Source organism: Polypterus senegalus, chromosome 8 (genome assembly GCF_016835505.1).
Source record: "Polypterus senegalus isolate Bchr_013 chromosome 8, ASM1683550v1, whole genome shotgun sequence".
NCBI lineage: Eukaryota > Metazoa > Chordata > Cladistia > Polypteriformes > Polypteridae > Polypterus > Polypterus senegalus.
Window position 1 is genome coordinate 16,008,028 of NC_053161.1, and position 20,003 is coordinate 16,028,030.

General features: G+C 37.6%; 1 protein-coding gene across 2 annotated transcripts in view; it reads right to left on the bottom strand.

Moving 5' to 3' along the window:
- The window catches only part of hipk2 (homeodomain interacting protein kinase 2), a 372,698-nt gene that overhangs the window by 13,408 nt on the left and 339,287 nt on the right, over positions 1 to 20,003 (bottom strand). The window contains exons 10-12 of one of the 2 annotated variants that reach the window (XM_039760826.1): positions 8,841 to 8,980; positions 2,267 to 2,446; positions 1,044 to 1,331 (exon numbers count right to left, since the gene is read on the bottom strand). In XM_039760826.1, the coding sequence (XP_039616760.1) occupies positions 1,044 to 1,331; positions 2,267 to 2,446; positions 8,841 to 8,980 (608 nt within the window). Of the gene's footprint in view, positions 1 to 1,043; positions 1,332 to 2,266; positions 2,447 to 8,840; positions 8,984 to 20,003 lie in introns of both variants that reach the window. The other variant, XM_039760825.1, reaches the window with a different exon arrangement.

Below are 20,003 nucleotides of genomic sequence, written 5' to 3' on the forward strand. Positions count from 1 at the left end.
AAAACAGAACAACAATTAGCGATGAAGTTCTGGACTTCTGCAAAAATACAACAAACAACAATAATTTAAGTCTCCTATTGTTTATGTGTTATCTCATTCTGCCTAGCTCATCCACCATCTCTACTGAAAAACAAGTAGAATAACATGACAGTGTCTGATGAAATAATTAGAGTATAACTTGTAATTTTCTGACATACAGCTTGGAAACTGCAAATAATAATAAAGTCTTAGATCTTTTGTCATTTATGAAACAATAAAACATTCTTTTCTGACAATGCTTAGTCCAACACTGGATCTGGTTAGATAGAGCCAATCCTAATTACTGGAAGATGGTAATCAACCCTGGGTGGGTACATGTTTTCATGCACTTATCTAAACTTTTTGATAACAATCCAACCAAAGAGCTACAGTTACCCTAATCTGCATGCCTTTCGGATATGGAAAAAAACAAGAGAGCCCAGGAAACCATATGCAAACATACGGAGATATGCAAACTTCACATGGAGTCTGAACAGTACAGAAAGAAATAAAAAAATAATAACTATTCCATTAAAGACAACTGTTTTTTGTATGTCTCACTGTTAACAATATGTTAAAGTATTTCTAAGCATGATCATTAATGACCCACATTTGTTTAGACCCCCTGTAAATGCAGAGTTGAGATCTATGTTGAAGAAAACCCTCAACTGGTGGGAGAACAAAACACCAAAGTAAACAGAAAAGAATTGGATGAGGAGGTTGTAAAAAATGGGACAGCCACTCCACCTTGTAGACATGGCTTTAAACTCCATTATAAAAGTCATTTCTGACCAGGCTCTGAAATCACTGCATGTCTGACCTTGTGCTCTTTTTTATTTAAATAATCAATTTAGTTCTGTTATGCATTAAGCACACAAATACATTTTAGAGTGTCATCTTGACAGTTTCTGTGCATCTTAACAATGTGTCCAATCCTGAGTGTTGTACCTTAAAACTCTTCTTAAATTAAAAATGTTCAAATTTACAGCCAGCAAGAAGATCATAAGTGAACGCTGTATACCAACCTGGTGAGGGTCTGCTTCTGCTCCTCTTCCTCGTCCGTATCACTGCTGATGGTTATGACGCTGACAGCTGGACTAGGGGTGTCTGGTATGACGATTGTTTGCCGCTGGTGGGACTCTCGTGTGGTGCTGGAAGTGGCCTCCCCCCAGGTGCACGCCAGAGATGTGGTGCAAGTAGAGGTACTGCTCTGAACCACAGTACAGCGAGGTGGTGTGTTCTCCTTTACACGCTTTGATCTCTGTGGGGAGCTTACTGCCTGAGAAGAGGACACTTCATAGGCAGACATGTTTCTGAAATGACAATGAGAAAGAGAAAATGATGGCACAAAATGACCAATAAAATTTGCAGACCTTCACTTTGGTTTTTGTGTATAAACCAATTACCAATACTGAAGTTTTCAGAAGTTTGTTCTTCATTGTATGCAAAGGATCCCAGTAAATCAAGTACATAATCTGCTCCCTGAGCTCTTAATCTTAGGTGATAAAAACAGATTGTTTCACATTCTCTCTCTCCAATATAAGTAGGAAATACTGTGTTTAAATAAACAGAACATGTCCAAAGTGTGTAATACCCTTTTTAAGAGCAAATGTCTAGCACAGAGATATGCCTCTCTATTATAAATCTCTATCTCAGAAAGATCTGTATCAGCTTTCTTAAAGGAAAATTGAGTCTGGAGTTAAGTGGAAATATGCAAATTTCTTAGCAAATAGGTAAACCATAATTTTCATCCATTTTGTCATCAATTATCTGTAACCATATATTAGTTAATGCTGATGGTGCACTGGGGATCTGTTCTGACTATCTAAAAATATATAAATACTGCATATATTTATACAATATATGCAGTTATTTAATTATTTTCTCAATTTTAGAATATACAATCTTAATCAACATGGAAGGAATATTACAAAAAATGTATTTCAAAATCAATGTAGCTGCTCAACTCACAGTTAATACCAATTACTGATCATTTAAGTTCAAGTATTACCTGCCATTTCAGGTTCTTATCTGCACTTAAATAAGAATTAAAGCAGTGTGAATTACATGCAAGCAATTTCCACATGGTTAAAATTACAAGGAAAGCGTATCCTGATCACATATACAGAAGATTCATATTTAAAGAGGATTTTCTTAAACCCATAAACAGAATATCACTTTGCATCTGAACAGCTTGTCATTGCTGTAGATAAATAAGACCAGAGTATCAATTCTGGGGTGTGCTCACCTGGCAGACATATGGTGCTGCTTGTTCTTTTTGGAAGAGGTGCTGCTAGCTGGCTGCTGCCTCATCACATGGGCCACGCCCACATTCAAAGGCTGAGAGGAAGGCAGCGTCACATGACCTGCTAACAACGTGGGCTGCTGCATGATAGGGTTATAGTGGCTGTTGTGTGCATGGGAATTTCTGAAAGACACAAGAAACAGAAAATATTTTTAAGCGGGCAATTCACAGCCAGAATAAATGCTTTTTCAAATAAAACAAATCTTTATGGGATTGGCATACCGCAAAGCCAATGTTCAAATTACAGCCCTAATTAAATTATTTGCTAAAGAAATGTTCATACAAAATAAGTCAAATTGAGTTGCTATGTTCTCTCTGGGTCTATGTATCTCTAGGTACTCCAGTTTTCACTTACTTTAGAAAAATGAACAATTTAAGTTGACTGATGACTCTAAATTGTCATCACATTAGTGTGTGTCAGTGTGCTGCGTGAAAGGCTAGTGCTCCATCTGGACTTGGATCACATTTGGTATTAGTTGCTCTTGGGATAGACTCTGACCTTGAGAACCCTAAACTTAAATTAACAAGGCTTGGAAAATAAATGAATGGATAAATTAATGAACACTTCAAATTTCTATCACAGATTTTTATGAGTAAGCTATTTCTTCCAAATTTTCTGTCAGTGCAGGACTGCATGTTCTGCTCATTTTTGACTGGGTTTCCCCTTGAGTTAAAGTTTCATTTCCCAGTCCAAGGACAAGCTGTCTGGTCTTCTGGAAACTCTAAATGGGCGCTGAGCAGGCTCCTGTCAATCATGAAGAATCCACTGCATCCACTGAACAGTATCATCTCCAGACAGAGGAGCAGCTTCAGTGACAGACTGCTGTCACTGTCCTGCTCCACTGACAGACTGAGGAGATCATTCCTCTCCCACACTATGTGACTCTTCAATTTGACCCGGGGGAGCAAACGTTAATATTATACAAAATTATTGTCTGTTATACCTGTATTTTTCTCTTTAATTTAATATTGTTTTTTTTATCAGTATGCTGCTGATAGAGTATGTGAATTTCTCTTTGGGATTAATAAAGCATCTAAATAACTGCAATTCCATGAAGGGCTCATCTTGGCTCTGTGCATATTGCTGCTACAATAAATCTCAGTTTTCTTTTATGACCATTGACTGGGAGGTCACTTTAGAAAAAAAATGAAAATTTTTCATCAGAACTGTGAATTTCTAGGTATTGACTCAATGAAACAAGCTAATGTTATTTCTTTGAATGTGTTTTGTGGACATTTCTAACAGCATACTGTAGCAAAGCAAGTAATGTAGTCAACACATAGCTTATTTAACCTTTAAAATACATTTTCACCACAAATCTACAGTTTTCTGAAAAATTAGCACGTACATTTGTTTGAGGAAATGGTCAAATTAATTAAAAGTCAATACATTTAAAAACTATTCTGCTTTGTTACTAAGGGTCGTGTAAAGCTTGCAATCAGTGAAAAAGTTATTAGAAATGCATTGTAGAGTACAAATATAGTAACACTAAAATAAAAAGGACCTTGCTTGCAACAGAGAAGAATGAAACCAAGAATGACGTAAGGATAATGTAGTATGAAAGAGGGTTCTTAATCTGAATTTGAATTATATTGATGATGTTTTCATATTTTTACAAAACTATTTTAAGGGTGGAGTTGTGTATCACATAACAACAGGCAACATACATGTATGTAATGTAGCAGCTTAAAAAATAAGAGATAATCAGTTTATTTCAATAAAATGACACCCATCTTGCTCCCATCTGCAGCTCTTTGTAGTTCCAACATGTACACATACCTGGGATAAAGACATGGTCTCTTCCTCAGAAAGTCAATGAGCACAACATTTATGATCTAAAATGTTGCAGAACAAACATAAGGCAATAAAACCTCCTATACACATCCCATGGGAAGGTTTCTGAGAAAGCCGAGATGTTTGGTAAGTGGCACAAACATGGATGGCAATGGCTGAAAAATAAGATTGCTCTGACTGAAGGAATGAGCTCACCATCAGTATGAAATGAAACTTTTGCTTTTCAATCTACATTTGGTTCTGACAGATCTGAACAGTTATGTTTCATTTATACACACTTTGAGAGAAGCAATTAAGCAAAGAAAATCATTTGTGAAGACTGACATGACTACTAATTTTAAGGGAATCACATAATGGCAAGTGTTTCACTTACAGAAGTGCCAATATGTATGCTTCTTTCTCTGTAAAGTGGTATATTGGTACAGCAGGACTGCATAGTTTTTTATGTACTATGAATTTAATTTATAAAAATCTACAATCCAGTGTTGGCATAATTCTATTGCTACATGCCATAGCCATATTTATGCTCCTTTACTTTATCCAAGCAGCTTGCAATTTAATGTTAAGAAGGCAAGCAGAATATTAATTATAAACACAAGATGGTTGAAGCTCTGAGTGTAAAGTACAGCGCCATCTCTTGCTTCTACAAGAATCATTTTTTGGAAACCCTTTTTATTAAATAGGATTTGTATTTATGGAGTGATGGACTTTAGTAGGCTGCCCATTTATTAGTCCATACTGTTAAAAGACATCTTTGCGTCTCTTAAACTGTCTTTTCATTTGCCCTTGACGTCCTGTGTTCTTAGTCTCGGCTTTGCTTTGCCGTCTCTTAAGATTTGAGTCCTCTAGTGTACCATTTAATACAACCAAGGTGAAGATGAGTTTAAATACTTGGGATGAACAGTACAGAGTAACAGGATTTTGGAAGAGAGGTGAAAAAGAGAGCGCAGGCAGGGTGGAGTGGATGGAAAACAGTGTCAGGAGTGACTTGTGACAGACGGGTATCAGCAAAAGTGAAAGGGAAGGTCTATAAGGTGGTAGTGAGACCAGCTACTGTATGTTATATGGGCTAGAGACGGTGGCACTGACCAGAAAGCAGGAGACAGAGCTGGAGGTGGCAGAGTTAAAGATGCTAAGATTTGCATGGGGTGTGATGAGGATGGACAGGATTAGAAATGAGCACATTAGAGGGTCAGCTCAAGTTGGATGGTTGGGAGACAAAGTTAGAGAGGCGAGATTGCGTTGGTTTGAACATGTGCAGAGGAAAGATGCTCAGTATATTGGGAGGTGGATGTTAAAAATAGAGCTGTCAGGCAAGAGAAAAAGAGGAAGGCCTAAGAGAACGTTTATGGATGTAGTAAGAGAGGACATGCAGGTGATGGGTGTATGACAGAACAAGATGAAGAGAACAGAAAGATATGGAAGAAGATAATCTGCTGTGGTGACCCCTAATGGGAGCAGCCGAAAGAAGAAGAAGAAGAAGAAGAAGAAGAAGACGAAGAAGAAGAAGAAGAAGAAGAAGAAGAAGAAGTAGAAGAAGAAGAAGAAGTAGAAGAAGAAGAAGAAGTGTGCCATTTAATACCTTTGTTTGAGTGCGTCTCAGCTAGTCTAATGCTTTCACCTGTATAAAAAACATATTGGCTTTCTTTCTAATTCTTGATGGTAATAAATTAAGATATCAACCATCTCTCAGTGTGTAGCCTTCAGATTAACTATGGTACTGCACTATACATGCTACAATAGATTCCATATTTGTTCTTGACTTGCTCATATTTTATTGTGTGTGTTTTGGTTGTCCATCTCTAAGATGTAGATGCAACCTTTACATAAACTTAGGTTGTTACGTATTTCAAGTTAATTATTCATTAATCCTCATTTAAATAGTTGTTTCTCCAATCTTTCCATTCATTTGTGGGACCCGCTCATCTAGATGTTGGGCTAGCCTATACTAATAGGTGACACAAGGTAGTGCACCATTTTTGTGAGTGGGACAATTATGATTTGCCAGTTAACCTCCCCATGTTTGCTTACAAGAAAGCCAGTGAAAAAGCAATATAGACATGGGGAAGATGTGGAAATTACACATAGGCAGTGTCTGCGCCTGGAATCAAACCTAGTTTATGTGCTTGTTGAATCTCTGTGCTACATGATGTCCACATAATACGTCTGAGTATGTGCTGACTTGTAAACTGTACTCCATACTAATACTAATTGTACAAGGTAAAACATTGAATATCCTTTTAAAGGTGCAGGCAAACATAAAACAAACCTGTCAGCATGGATAAGAAGAAAAAAAGAAAATTAGAGAAGTACAACATTAGAACAATCTCGACGAGAACAGGCCATTCAGTTCAACTAAGCACGCCAGTCCTATCCACTTAATTCTTCTAAAAAAAAAAAACTCCAGGTTGGATTTTGAAAGTCTATATTGTCCTACTGTCATCATAACTTATTCCATGTATCTATAGTTCTCTGTGTAAAGAAAAACCTGGTAATGTTTGCGTGAAATTTACCCTTGACAAATTTCTAACTGTGTGCCCGTGTTCTTGATGAACTCATTTTAAAATAACAGTTTCGATCCACTGTACTAATTCCCTTCATAAATTTAAAAACTTCAATCATGTCATCTCTTGATCTCCTTTTGCTTAAACTGTAAAGGCTCAGCTTTTTTAATCTTTTCTCATAATTGAACTTCTTTGGACCTTTTCTAGCGCCGCTATGTCCTATTTGTAGCCTGGAGACCAAAACTACACACAGTACTCCAGATGAGGCCTCACCCATGTGTTCTAAAGTTTGAGTACACATGTTCAACATTTTTGTCCTTGATTAATATTAATTCATGAGCTGCTGAAGTTTAGTCTACATTTGTACACGATGGCTGTCACACTTTAAATTACAGAATGAGGACAATAAAACCATGTTTGTGATTTGCAAGTGGCTTGAGATTTTATTTTTTTAATAAATTTTATATCATTCTGCAACAGTATCATCATTTATTACAATGTACTAATGCTTGTTTTAAAATCAACCTCCTTGATTATATGAATCATGAAAATAAAAATGGTGTGTCTTTAAAGGTTACTCCATTAGGTTTGGCAGAGCTCATGACGGTTGTCTTACCAGCAGATCACAGCTTCTACATGAGGAACCTTCCCTTAAAAGTTTTTTATGTCTCATTTTTCTGTCAAGTCAGTTTTTGAAAACTTTCTTTACTATGAAGAGAAGCCTTTCGCCTTCAGTAAATACATTCTCCTAAATACTGTAATATGTGCCAGGAGGGCTTTACAAGTGTGAATTTGGAAACAGACTTCTAAGGATGTCAAAGTCAGCCCGGATCATGAACAGAAGCTTAGATTGTATGAGGAAAAAAATCATTTTTAAAATCCACTTCAAATGCTTTTGAGTGTTTTAGAATGCTGTTTGCCAAAATTCTCAGTCTAGACAGTTTTTAAATGAAAGGATAGCTACCATTTGACTTCTGGAATAACTGAGGAATTACCAATAATTATTATTCTTGCCAAAAAAACTCTTAAAAGATCTCTAGAATTAATCAGTTCTGTGTTTTTGAATTGAGAAAATCGGCCTGCTTAAGCAAATATTGTTGCTTGCTTGATGCTGGAATTGCTCCGCTGTTTTTCATCTGATTCACATTTTCAAGAGATGTACTTACACTGATCAATGCCTCAAGTAAATCTGAAATTAAACAGTGCTAATTCTATGTGTTTACTTTCTCTGTATCTAATTTGTAATTAATCCATGATTACTACTTTGGCATAATGTTTAGTGCTGCTACCCTGATAGCACCAACAAACTGCCTTCAAATTCCAGCCCTTCCGTTACCTGTGTGGAGTTAGCATGTTCTCCCAGTGTTTGCCTGATTGTTTCCATACTCTGGCTTTCTCCACTATCTAAACACAATTTGGCGTGGCATGAGTGAGTGGTTGTATGTGTGAGTGTGCCCTCTGTTGCATTGGTGCCCATTCCTGGAGTGGATCCTTCCTTTCTTGGTGTCTATGATGAATATCTTTTTGAGAATAACTTCTACAATATAGCCTGTTGAAGGATTAAAAGTGTATCACAAAAATGAGAGACTCATAGTGTGATTACTGTGTGTTTAATGCATGCGTGTAAAACAACAACTTGCATTAATGGCTCTTATGGCAGAAACGAGGTGAGGTATTATTGGCAACATTATGATTTATACAGTTGGGAAACTCAGTTATCTCCAGCTTTATGACTTCTTAGGGTGTTCACACAAAGTTCTATTTCAGGTCATTCCAGAAACATGAGGCTGCTTTTGTGATACCAGTAAGGAAAAAGAGAGGGGAGAAAAACATAAAGACTGCATATACTAGTAAACTTCAGCAAAAAAAAAAAAAAATGACTTGTGAAAAACCTGCTCTGTGTTTCTTTTCAAGGTGGGCCATTAGGTGGCAGCAGACACAACAAATCCCACTCAACCGCTGTATAAAAGGACACCTCTGTTTCTCTATACTGCATTTTCAAATTCAAGCAATTTTCAGATTTAGATTGATGAAAGACGCACATTGTTAACAACACTTTGGAGTTAATGTTTGGTATTGAAAGATGAGCGATTATCATATTTTTCTGTTATTAATTTATTTTACTATTTTAGAAGAAAACCCTGTTTGCTAATTCAGTGAAGTCTCTTTTCCGACGGCTCCCACAGAACCAAGACAAAATGAACTGCCCCCCTCCTACCTCCAGTCAGCCAGTTGCTGGGTCCCAGCCATGCTCTCAGAGATGACCGCCGCATGTTGCACAGACGTGTGAGCTGCCACTCCTGTCAGTTGTTGCCAGGCCGGAGGAAGCAAAATCTGTTGTGTCCCACTGGGCCAGGTCTGCTGCATGGATAAGGATGACAGAAGACAAGATCATCAGCTGCAGGGGTCAACCTACCATTCTTATTTACATTGTCACTGTTTAATTATTATAATCTTGGGGAAATAAGGACTCATGAAGGCTGCAATATATGATTCAAAAGAAGAGAGGTGAAATATAAACCAGTCACAGCATATGCTATATCCATTTATAAACACAGAACCCTTGAAAAATTACAATGACTTAGTGCAGTGTCCATTTGAGTCAAGGTATCAGTACCCATAACAAAATCTTTAGCTAAGAATTTTTATTCTGAGCCATGATAGGAAATCAACTTTTTTTCACCGCATGGCCACAAAATTGAAATACATTGATTTAAAATGACGCAAATCACAAAATGGAAAACACTATCATAAAGCCATGCAGAAAATGACTTATTCTAATAAGTGTATTATTTTTACCACAGCCCTTGAATTACCTGATAAATATTAAAACATTTTTGACATAAATTATTTTCACACACAATGTAACCTAAAATTACAGAGGAAGAAAATAACCTGTTTATTTGAAATAGTTGCCAGAACTGCTATAAATAAACTAACCTTTCCTTTCTTAAACATGTCCTTTAAACCATTTTCTCTACAAGCTTAATCTAATTCAGGCTGGTGGAGTCTGGCAGTTTTGAGAAGAAAGGTTGGATCAACCTAAGGGGAGCTGCGCTCACACTCCCACTCAGACTCCCACTAACACACTCACACTCAAACAGCCTAACGTTTAGTTCTTTAGGACACAGGAGGAAAGGAGAACATGCAAACTCCACGCAGGCAATAATCAAATTGGGGTTTGAACAACAACAACAACAAAGTAACAGCATAAATCATATCTAAACGCTTTTATTATTATTCCAAAGTAAAAATGTGTATATCAAATGGATTACATTTTAATTGTTATATCTTGCATCTCTTTCTCAAATAAATAAATATATGGTGATTGGCAAAAAACAATATTGCACTGTAAACTCCTGATGTAGTTGCCTTGACTTGATAACTCTATATCTCAAATATCTAAATTGTATATTTAATTGCAAAAAAAAAAGAATCAAGCATTTATCTTTTTCAAATGTCATTGTGTCCACTGGAAGGTTGTGGGAAGCCAAAGCCTATCCTACCAGCACTGGAAGTGAGGCAGGATTCATACCCCAGCATTTGTTCACAGGACAAACCCATTTTCATTCATAATTGTCCAATTTAAAGTGGACAATTACAGACTGTTACCCAGCCCGAGGTTAATGGCTGTTTTATGTCTGATGCTGTCAGATTGCGCCCTGAACCCACCATGACCCTGAAGTGAGAAGGCTATGTATTACCACTTAAGAATGCCATTGCTATGTCAGTGCTGAACACCATTAGAAAGTCAGAAAAAACTGAACCTTGGTTCCTGGAGCTCGAGTACTAAAAAGCATACCAGTGCTACCATGTTAAAGAAAACCAAATCATCTCATGGCGCTCTCACACATGCCCACAATGTTCTCACACTGTACCAAATTTACAGTCACCATTTGTGTGTCTTTGGAAGGTTCCCTGTATGGATTAAATGAGTTTGGACAAAGAGGCATATTTCACAAAACAACTTTCTTGTCATGGTGAACTTGTTCTCAGAGTTAACTCAGTAAAATACAATCTACAGAGTAATATCTAAATGTCATTAAAGCATAGACAGGTTAAGTGACTTGCTAAGAGTCTCATTGTGAGGCTCTGTTAAGTTCTAAACATGAAAACTGGGTCTCCAGTCCAACAACTACCAGTAATCTGCAGGATCCTGCCACTGCAATTACTAGTGACAGTGATGACAGGAAACAGAAGTTCACATTTTTTTAAATGCTACTGAATTATCTGAAATTCCACAAAGTGACACTTAAGAGAGTATTCATTTCTAGCAAAGGTTGTGACAGACTATTGCATGCATTGCTTTTTCAGTTTATCATGTAGGTAAACAAATGAGTGTTGATTCCTTTAAGCACTGTCAAAGGCCACCAGCATTCATGTATAACACTAAAACTAGACTATAGTTTTATAGTTTTTCCCAGACTATACTTTCTGAAAAGGTTGGCATCCTTCAACAGCGGCAGTAAGATGCTGCAGATGTTCTACCAGACGGTTGTGGCGAGTGCCCTCTTCTACGCGGTGGTGTGCTGGGGTGGCAGCATAAAGATGAAAGACGCCTCACGCCTGGACAAACTTGTTAAGAAGGCAGGCTCCATTGTAGGATTAAAGTTGGACAGTTTAACATCTGTGGCAGAGAGACGGGCACTAAGCAAACTCCTGTCAATCATGAATAATCCACTGCATCCACTTAACAGGATCATCTCCAGGCAGAGGAGTAGCTTCAGTGACAGACTTTTGTCACTGTCTTGCTCCACTGACAGACTGAGGAGATCGTTCCTCCCCCACACTATGCGACTTTTCAATTCCACCCGGGGGAGTAAATGCGAACATTAATTTTATTTTAATTCTTTTCATTTTGATTACTATTTAATTTAATATTGTTTCTTTGTATCAGTATACTGCTGCTGGATTATGTGAATGTCCCCTTGGGATTAATAAAGTATCTATCTATCTATCTAAAATATAATCAGAGAAATAAAAGATGAAATGCAAACAAAAGGATAGTTTTTCACTGCTAGGTTCCTGATCTTGAAAAACATCACATCAAACTATCCATGGATTGTTAGGCTTTTTCTTGTAAGCTAAAAAAAATTAAATCTAAGCAAGTGACAATTACTCATATAATGACATTAAATCTTGTTTCCTTATTGTAAAAACTAATGACTTACCAAAAAACGTATATTTTGTATCACATATGTGCGCTAGGGAGAGGTTTGATAGGCTCAAATAATGTTGTTTCTCAGCTGGACCAAGGGTAAGTGCTGTCATCTAACCATCTCTCCTTTTGTCCATCTGCAGACCAACCAACCAAATAGTGATATCACCTCCAACCCATCCACTGATGTCGTCACTTCTGGCCAATCACCAGGACCACATAATATTTATCCTTGTCTTCTTAAGGAGGCTACTGAATACATATATAAACCCTTGACACATATTTTTAGGTCACTGCACACTGGAGAGATTCCAAAGGACTGGAAAATGGCAAATATCATCCCATTATATAAAAAGGGTGACAGGGCAGATCCAAGCAACTATAGGCCAGTAAGCTTAACATGCATCACAGGAAAATTAATGGAAGGAATTATTAAGGATAAGATTGAGCAACACATGGCAAGGACAGGAGTTATTCTGAACAGTCAGCATGGGTTCAGAAGAGGGAGGTCATGTTTTACTAACATGTTGGAATTCTATGAGGTTGCAACAAAAGCATACGATCAAAGTGGAGCTTATGATATTATTTATCTGGACTTTCAGAAAGCATTTGATAAGGTGCCAAATGAGAGGTTGGGCATCAAGTTAAAAGAAGTGAGAGTTCAGGGTGATGTTTTTAGATGGGTGCAGAAATGGCTCAGACACAGGAAGCAGAGGGTAATGGTGCGAGGAACCTCATCAGAACTGGCCGATGTTAAGAGTGGTGCTCCACAGGGGTCAGTGCTAGGGCTGCTGCTATTTTTAATATATATAAATGATTTAGATAGGAATATAAGTAACAAGCTGGTTAAGTTTGCAGATGATACCAAGATAGGTGGATTAGCAGATAATTTGGAATCCGTTATATCATTACAGAAGGACTTGGATGCATACAGGCTTGGGCAGATTTGTTGCAGATGAAATTTAATGTCAGTAAATGTAAAGTATTACACATAGGAAGTAAAAATGTTAGGTTTAAATACACAATGGGCGGCTGGAAAATCGAGAGTACAACTTATGAGAAGGATTTAGGAGTCATAGTGGACTCTAAGCTATCAACTTCCCAACAGTGTTCAGAAGCCATTAAGAAGGCTAACAGAATGTTAGGTTATATAGCACGATCTGTGGAGTACAAGTCCAAGGAGGTTATGCTGAACCTTTATAATGCACTGGTGAGGCCTCATCTTGAGTACTGTGTGCAGTTTTGGTCTCCAGGCTACATAAAGGACATAGCAGCACTAGAAAAGGTCCAGAGAAGAGCGACTAGGCTGATTCCAGGTCTACAGGGGTTGAATTATGAGGAAAGATTAAAAGAGCTGAGCCTTTACAGTTTAAGCAAAAGAAGATTAAGAGGTGACATGATTGAAGTGTTTAAAATTATGAAAGGAATTAGTAAAGTTGCTCGAGACTGTTATTTTAAAATGAATTCATCAAGAACACGAGGACACAGTTGGAAACTTGTTAAGCGTAAATTCTGCACAAAAATGAGGAAGTTTGTCTTTACACAAAGAACCATATATATATATATATATATATATATATATATACTGTATATACACAGTATATATATATATATATATATATGTGTGTCTGCGAGGGGCTGGCACCTTGCCTGTACCCATGCATTTGTAAAGAAGAAGAACAAGATGATAACACATACAGTATATATATATATATATATATATATATATAAAATGAACCTTTCTGCTGTCTGGAAGGCTACTGAAGCCCAATCATCAAATGAAATTTGCAAAAGTGAGCAAAATGAAAATATCCAGAATTTCATTTATGGCCTCTTTAAGACGCTGAAGGGTGGTTCAGGAACAAGAGTAGCCTCCAAGTACATTTGCATATGACCTATTCTACTATGTCTATTTATTCCCAACCTCCCCCATCTATCTTGAGTTGCTGACTTTGCAGAAGCCCAATGGACTATTGTGGTGATTAGACCCCCTTTAAAGCCCACTGAGGTTATCCCTATCTTGCTGTAGGGGCAATGTTTGTACTTTTCATGCCCCATTCCAAGTTTGCCACGCAGCTGCCCAAAATTAACTTAATCATTCAAAGTCTGTCTGTAGCCATTGAACTAAAAGCTAGCAATGTGCAATTTCTGTCTGCTTACGGTAATTTTCCATAAAAATAAAATTTATGAAATTTCACAAACATTTACTCAAAGTGATTACTTGCTTGCCAAATGAAGTGGCTTGCAGGCTCCATCAGCACTGACCTAGAAGCTTTGCTTTGGAGGAGCTGAATAAAAGGTTTCCTGTCACAGGCCATGCCACATTGCTCTCTGGAGGCTTTTTTCCCACACAAATAACAGCTGGCTGCTCAAGTTGCAGTTAATTTGCAATAACAGTTTTTTTTAAAAAAAAAGCAAATTCAGTCTTCAGCAATTTTGGCATTCCACCCAAAAAAATTGAAAATTGAAAATGACAACCAGAGTAACATCGGGGCATAATTGTTGCACTGGTGCCTCACAGCTCCATGGTGACTGGGTTTAAATTTCCTTATGTGGATTTTGCATTTCTCTGCATGGGTTATCTCTCTGGTATTCCTCTCACATATCAAAGACATGTAATTTGTGTTAATTAGTCAAAATAATCAACATTAAAGTGAAACGGACTGCTCCCAGGTATGTGACTGACTCCTGATTGCGTTTCTTGTCCCAGAGTGGAAGAAGCAGGTGTAGAAGAAACATGCTGAACAATAATAAGCAATGGAGGTGCTTAGAAATGTGCAGGATTTGCTTTCATATGACTGTCCTTCCCCTGACCAAATAGTCCCTTAACATGGCTTTCTAATTTGTAAAGGTCTAAATTGTCACAGAATTAGCAGACCAAAGCAGCTACATTAAAAGACAGATAAAACTTGCCTTGAACAATTTGTGTATTTTCTGTTTCCAAAATACAAGTATGGGCAAGTTTATTAAAAATAAATCCACTACAGAAAACAGGGTCATTTTAAATTCCATGGGTTGCAAGTATGAATTGAATTAAAATTGAATTAGATAACCATAACCTCATATGTAACAGAATGGTGGCAAACACGATTTCCTTTGCCTCAGCTACTGATGAAAAGCATTTCAAGAACAAGTGAGTAATCAGTTCATCCTTCATCCATCCATCCAGCCATCAGATTTTAAGATGGCTTAGAGGGCTGTATGGTGTCAAAGTCTGTTTTGAATTCTAAAGGGGCAAAGCATCAGTCAGCATTAGACAGGGTTTGAGGCCGTTTCAGAATAAACGATAATAGTACACAAGTGATACTGCAGGAAAAAGCAGAATATTCTCTGTGCAACACAACAAAGTCAGACATGGCCAATAGCTACATGTTGCAGCTAAGACTCCTGGGAAGGCCTAAATCCAAACACTGTAAATCACATCAATATCAACAATCAAAATTATATTCACCCAAAATCCATTTTAAAACATAAAAATGATGTCCTGGGAAATAACTCTACCAACAACCCATGACCTTGCATGTTGTTTCAATTAAAATGTTTGCTTTACAGAATGTAAAATTACATTCACTTTTGAGTATTTGTTTATGTACTACATTTTATTCTAAATTTCAGTTTAGGTTAAAACTCTGTATTCAACCTTGCATATACCACTCTGAAGTCATGTCCTTTTGGTTCTGCTGCCTGTTTATAAGGGTTACTAGCTCTGCTACCCGCCTAAGATGGGTTGAAATGTAAGTAATCAACATAGGCCTCGATGTTAACGTTTACAGTGCGCCATCGGTAGAAATGTATTTTGTAATGTATGATGCTGAATTTGTCATTCCAACAGATGGTGCCTCACAAACATTTGTAGAAATAAAATGCATTACAGTGATCCCTCGCTATATTGCGCTTCGACTTTCGCGGCTTCATTCCATCGCGGATTTTAAATGTAAGCATATCTAAATATATATAACGGATTTTCCGCTGGTTCGCGGATTTTTAGCGAACACTGTGTCTTTTAATTTATGGTACATGCTTCCTCAGTTGGTTTGCCCAGCTGATTTCATACAAGGGATGCTATTGGCGGATGGCTGAGAAGCTACCCAATCAGAGCATGTATTACGTATTAAATAAAACTCCTCAATGATATACGATATGCTTCCCGTGCAGTGCTTCGCATACCTGAAAGCCCGAACAACCCTGTTGATTTTTGATTGTTTACTTTTCGCTCTCTCTGACATTCTCTGCTCCTGATACGCACTCCTTTGAAGAGAAGATATGTTTGCATTCTTTTAATTATGAGACAGAACTGTCATCTCTGTCTTGTCATGGAGCACAGTTTAAACTTTTGACTAAAAGGTGTTATTTCATGTCTAGAGGGCTCTAATAATGATAAAAAAAAAACATATTTAGAAGGTCGCAAACAGTTTTTCTATGCTCCAACTGCAAAAATATTTGATTTATAAATAAAGAATCCTACTTTGCGGAAATTCATTTATCGCAGTAGAGTCGGGAACAGATTAACCGCGATAAACGAGGGTTTACTGTACTGCAAAAGATTATGACGTACCATCTATTGGAACGACAAATGCAATGCATTTAGTCATTAGAAATGTTTGCGATACACCATCTGTTGGAATGACTTAAACACTTATCCTTTTATTAACGGGAATATGCAATCAATAAATTGTGTTATTTCGCTGTGTGCAGTTAAATGGTTTTGATAATGCAATTTAAAATAAACTGTTTTACTCAAGAATCAGAGAGCAGTTTCACTTCTCGGAAGAAAGTTTTTTTTTCTCCAGACTACAATAAGCCAAGAAAGACTGGTTGTTCTACCAGTAAGGCTAATTTATCCATTATTAAACCTGTGAATTTGATTTACTGTAGCACCATGACGGTCACATTGATAGCACCATTGATAGACACTTAATGCACCCAAACACACGTAGGCATATGCAGACAATTCTTAGTCACTGGTTACCCTAACACATCTTCAGAATATGAACGGAAAACCTGGAGAAAATGTAAATCATCTAGAACTGCAAGGCTGACTGCTACTCTGGTGTGTTTCCCTTACCAATAAGGTGTGATTGTCATGTTTCAGGAACCAATCACTTTTAACAATGATTTATTAGCTGTAAGTTGCCTATTTACAATATGCACTTCAAGCCTTCCCATTTTTGCAGTGCTTTACAATTTAACAAAATCCCTGGTCAATGTACTCATGGACTTGTAGAATTCAAAAATTTTGCCTAAAAATGTGCTGCATGTGAATGGGCTGACCTGAATAACAAAAGCAGATTAAATAAACCTTTTAATCATGGTTGGAGAAATCTATAGCTAATGTAACTACAGCTAACAGACGATGCATAGAGTGTGGGATGGCTGCTTGGCTGACTGCTCCTCTAAGTGATAGTTAAACATTAAACTTGAGTGAAGGAGAGGAGCACTTTATACTGAGAGCATGTTGTGCTTTCAGATGACATTGATTGGCACAAAAATATCCACATCAACTGACACACTTGAATAAATCGGATGTTTCTAAAAAAAGATACAAAATGATGGTTTCCCTCTTTAAAGCAAAAAAAAAAAAATCAATCATGAATTTGAAATTAGGTAAATATTTCAGAGGACTCACACACATTAACCTTTTTAAGGTGGTTAAGCCCCGATAATTCTGTGCACAATCCCATCGCACACAGCAATGAATTTTGCAACTTGTATTATAGCAGACAAGTAACGGCACACTGCATAACATGCAGTGAATACACTTGACTTGAGCATTCATAGTTTTCATACTCTGTCTCTGTACATTTAGCATTCGTTTGCTCAGAGGTTGTTGATGCGCTTGCTGCTTCCATGAGGGAAGTGATGGCGAAAGCGGTAGGGATGAGTATGGCACCTGTATGCATGCGCCGTATGGTCACTGTCGAGAGTTGATTCTACAATAAAATAAAAAGAGGAATAACCTTGGAGGTCAATCATCACCCTGAAAACGGATAGCAGACATCACGTAGTATATGTGTACCAAATTTCAGGTCAATCGTTCAAACGGTTTGCGAGCTACATGTGATTCAAAATCCTGGACAGACAAACGGACAGCCACGGTAGCGTATTATATAAGAAGATTCACTGTCTGGCCATTTTGAAATGTAAGTGTGATGAGAAGTCTGTGATACTAAAAGGGATTACCTAGTAGTTATGATGCTGAAGGCTCTCTTCTAAATCTTTGACAGTTCAATACTACTGTACTAATATTTGCATGCCATGTCATCACCTCAAAAGAGCAGCACGCACTGTAGCTACGTAACTATTGCTCCTCCTCATAACAAGAGCACATGTCCACATTCTCATCCACTTGTCTGACACAGTAGGAATTGGTTTACAGTGGTCTGATATGGGTTACACAGAGTGGGGACAAGTTCTTTAACTACTTCCAATTTTTCCATTAAAACCTCCAAAATCCTGGGGGAATGCTGTTTTCATAGGAAATGATGGAATGTTACTGACATATGAATTTGCACAGGACTAGAATAACGCACGGCTACTTTATAGGTGCTTTATCTGCAGTAGAAGGTAAAAGGCTCCATAATCTTTACAGAGGTGTAAACACTCAGTCCATAAAAAGTTACAGACAAGAGTGTTTCAGACAGGACTATATTTACAAAGTTAATAACACTTTACCCAAAGCCATGGTGTAAAAGTAAACTCATCCAAATAGCGCTTTAGAAGCAGTACGCTGACCAAGCTGCTAAATGTGTTCAGGGCTTCTACAGTTGCCTCAGATCTTAACCTCAATGCTGCCAAGTGTCTTACTATGTAGAATCAAGAAGTTTAAGTTGGAACAGTAGCTCAAATGGCAGGAACATTAGAAGATTAGAACACTCTAGACGAGAACAGGCCATTCAACCCAAAAAAGCTCGCCAGTCCTATCCACTTATTTTTTCCAAGAAAACATCAAAGAACTGCAGCTAGAATTAGGAACGAAGAGATCCAGGTAACATCAAAAACATTTACAGAGTGGGATAACTCCCAAAAAAGATTTGTGAAGTAGGAGTCCCAAGCACATTGAATTCTGCCCACTAGAGGGGGATATCACCATCAAACCCCAGCTAGTAATTAAGACAAGCATCAATTCTTTTAAAATAAAATTTTCATTCTTCACAAAAAAGTATTCCGACGACACTGAAGCTCCATGCAGCACAAAGGCAAAATGGCATTGCCACTCCTAAAATTAACCACTGGAAACTGTGGGAGACCCTCCAGGTATACAGAGTGGACAGTTCCAGGTGGTGACTGACAGGTGGCCCCGCCAATTGGGGGGACCACTCGTAAAACACAAGGCATAAAACACAAGCCACCGGATTACAGTACCACGTAGTAGGAACTTTAGCAGGCACATTGATTCCTTAAATTTATATAAGATTTCATACACTACTACAGACTGCCTGGCCTCTGGTACAGTATAGGCAGCGAGATCACAACCATCCCTGACTGGGCTTACACGCTCCCACCCTTCCATTACCTTTTCTATGTCTCAAGTGGTAAGGGATTTCTCCTATTACAAATTTGCTATTATCACACATTCTTGAAGTCCATCAAGGGCTTGCTTTCCGTGTTTGTTTCTAGCATTTTGAACCTCCCCAGCTATGAATTTCCAGCTATAGTATGGTTTTAACTTCCCCTTTATCATTGTTTTTTAATTGATCCGTGTACAGACATTGCACTGGAGCACAGTGGTTAAGGCTTAGAGTTTTCTGGGAATCTTTCATTTCTCCCTAGACTCCAGTCACTCTTACAAAACCACATACCTTGTGACTTTTTCAATTTGTTTCCTGTTCTAATAAAAACACCAGAAACATTTGCCCCGTACTAAATGGAGTTTACTTGAAAGGGGTCTTTGGAAGATGAATCCATTTCTGGAGAACAGCAGTGTGGACTGATGCTTGCTGTGACAGGTAGGTTTAGGAAACAAAGCTGGTTTACCACCAGTCCCCAGTGGTCTTTCTCTTGAAAATCTCCATCTGCTGGATTTATGGATTTCTAGTGTCTGCTGATTTTAAGAGTGGTTCTCCAGTTATATGTTAAAGAGTTATTCACTACTTTTTACTGTCCATTACCACTTTTGTACTCCTTTAGAAACTACACATCTATACATAATGAACACATTTTTGAAATGTTTCAGCTTGTATACTCATATTTTTCATTTTAGTATTCATAGTTAAAACACTTAGC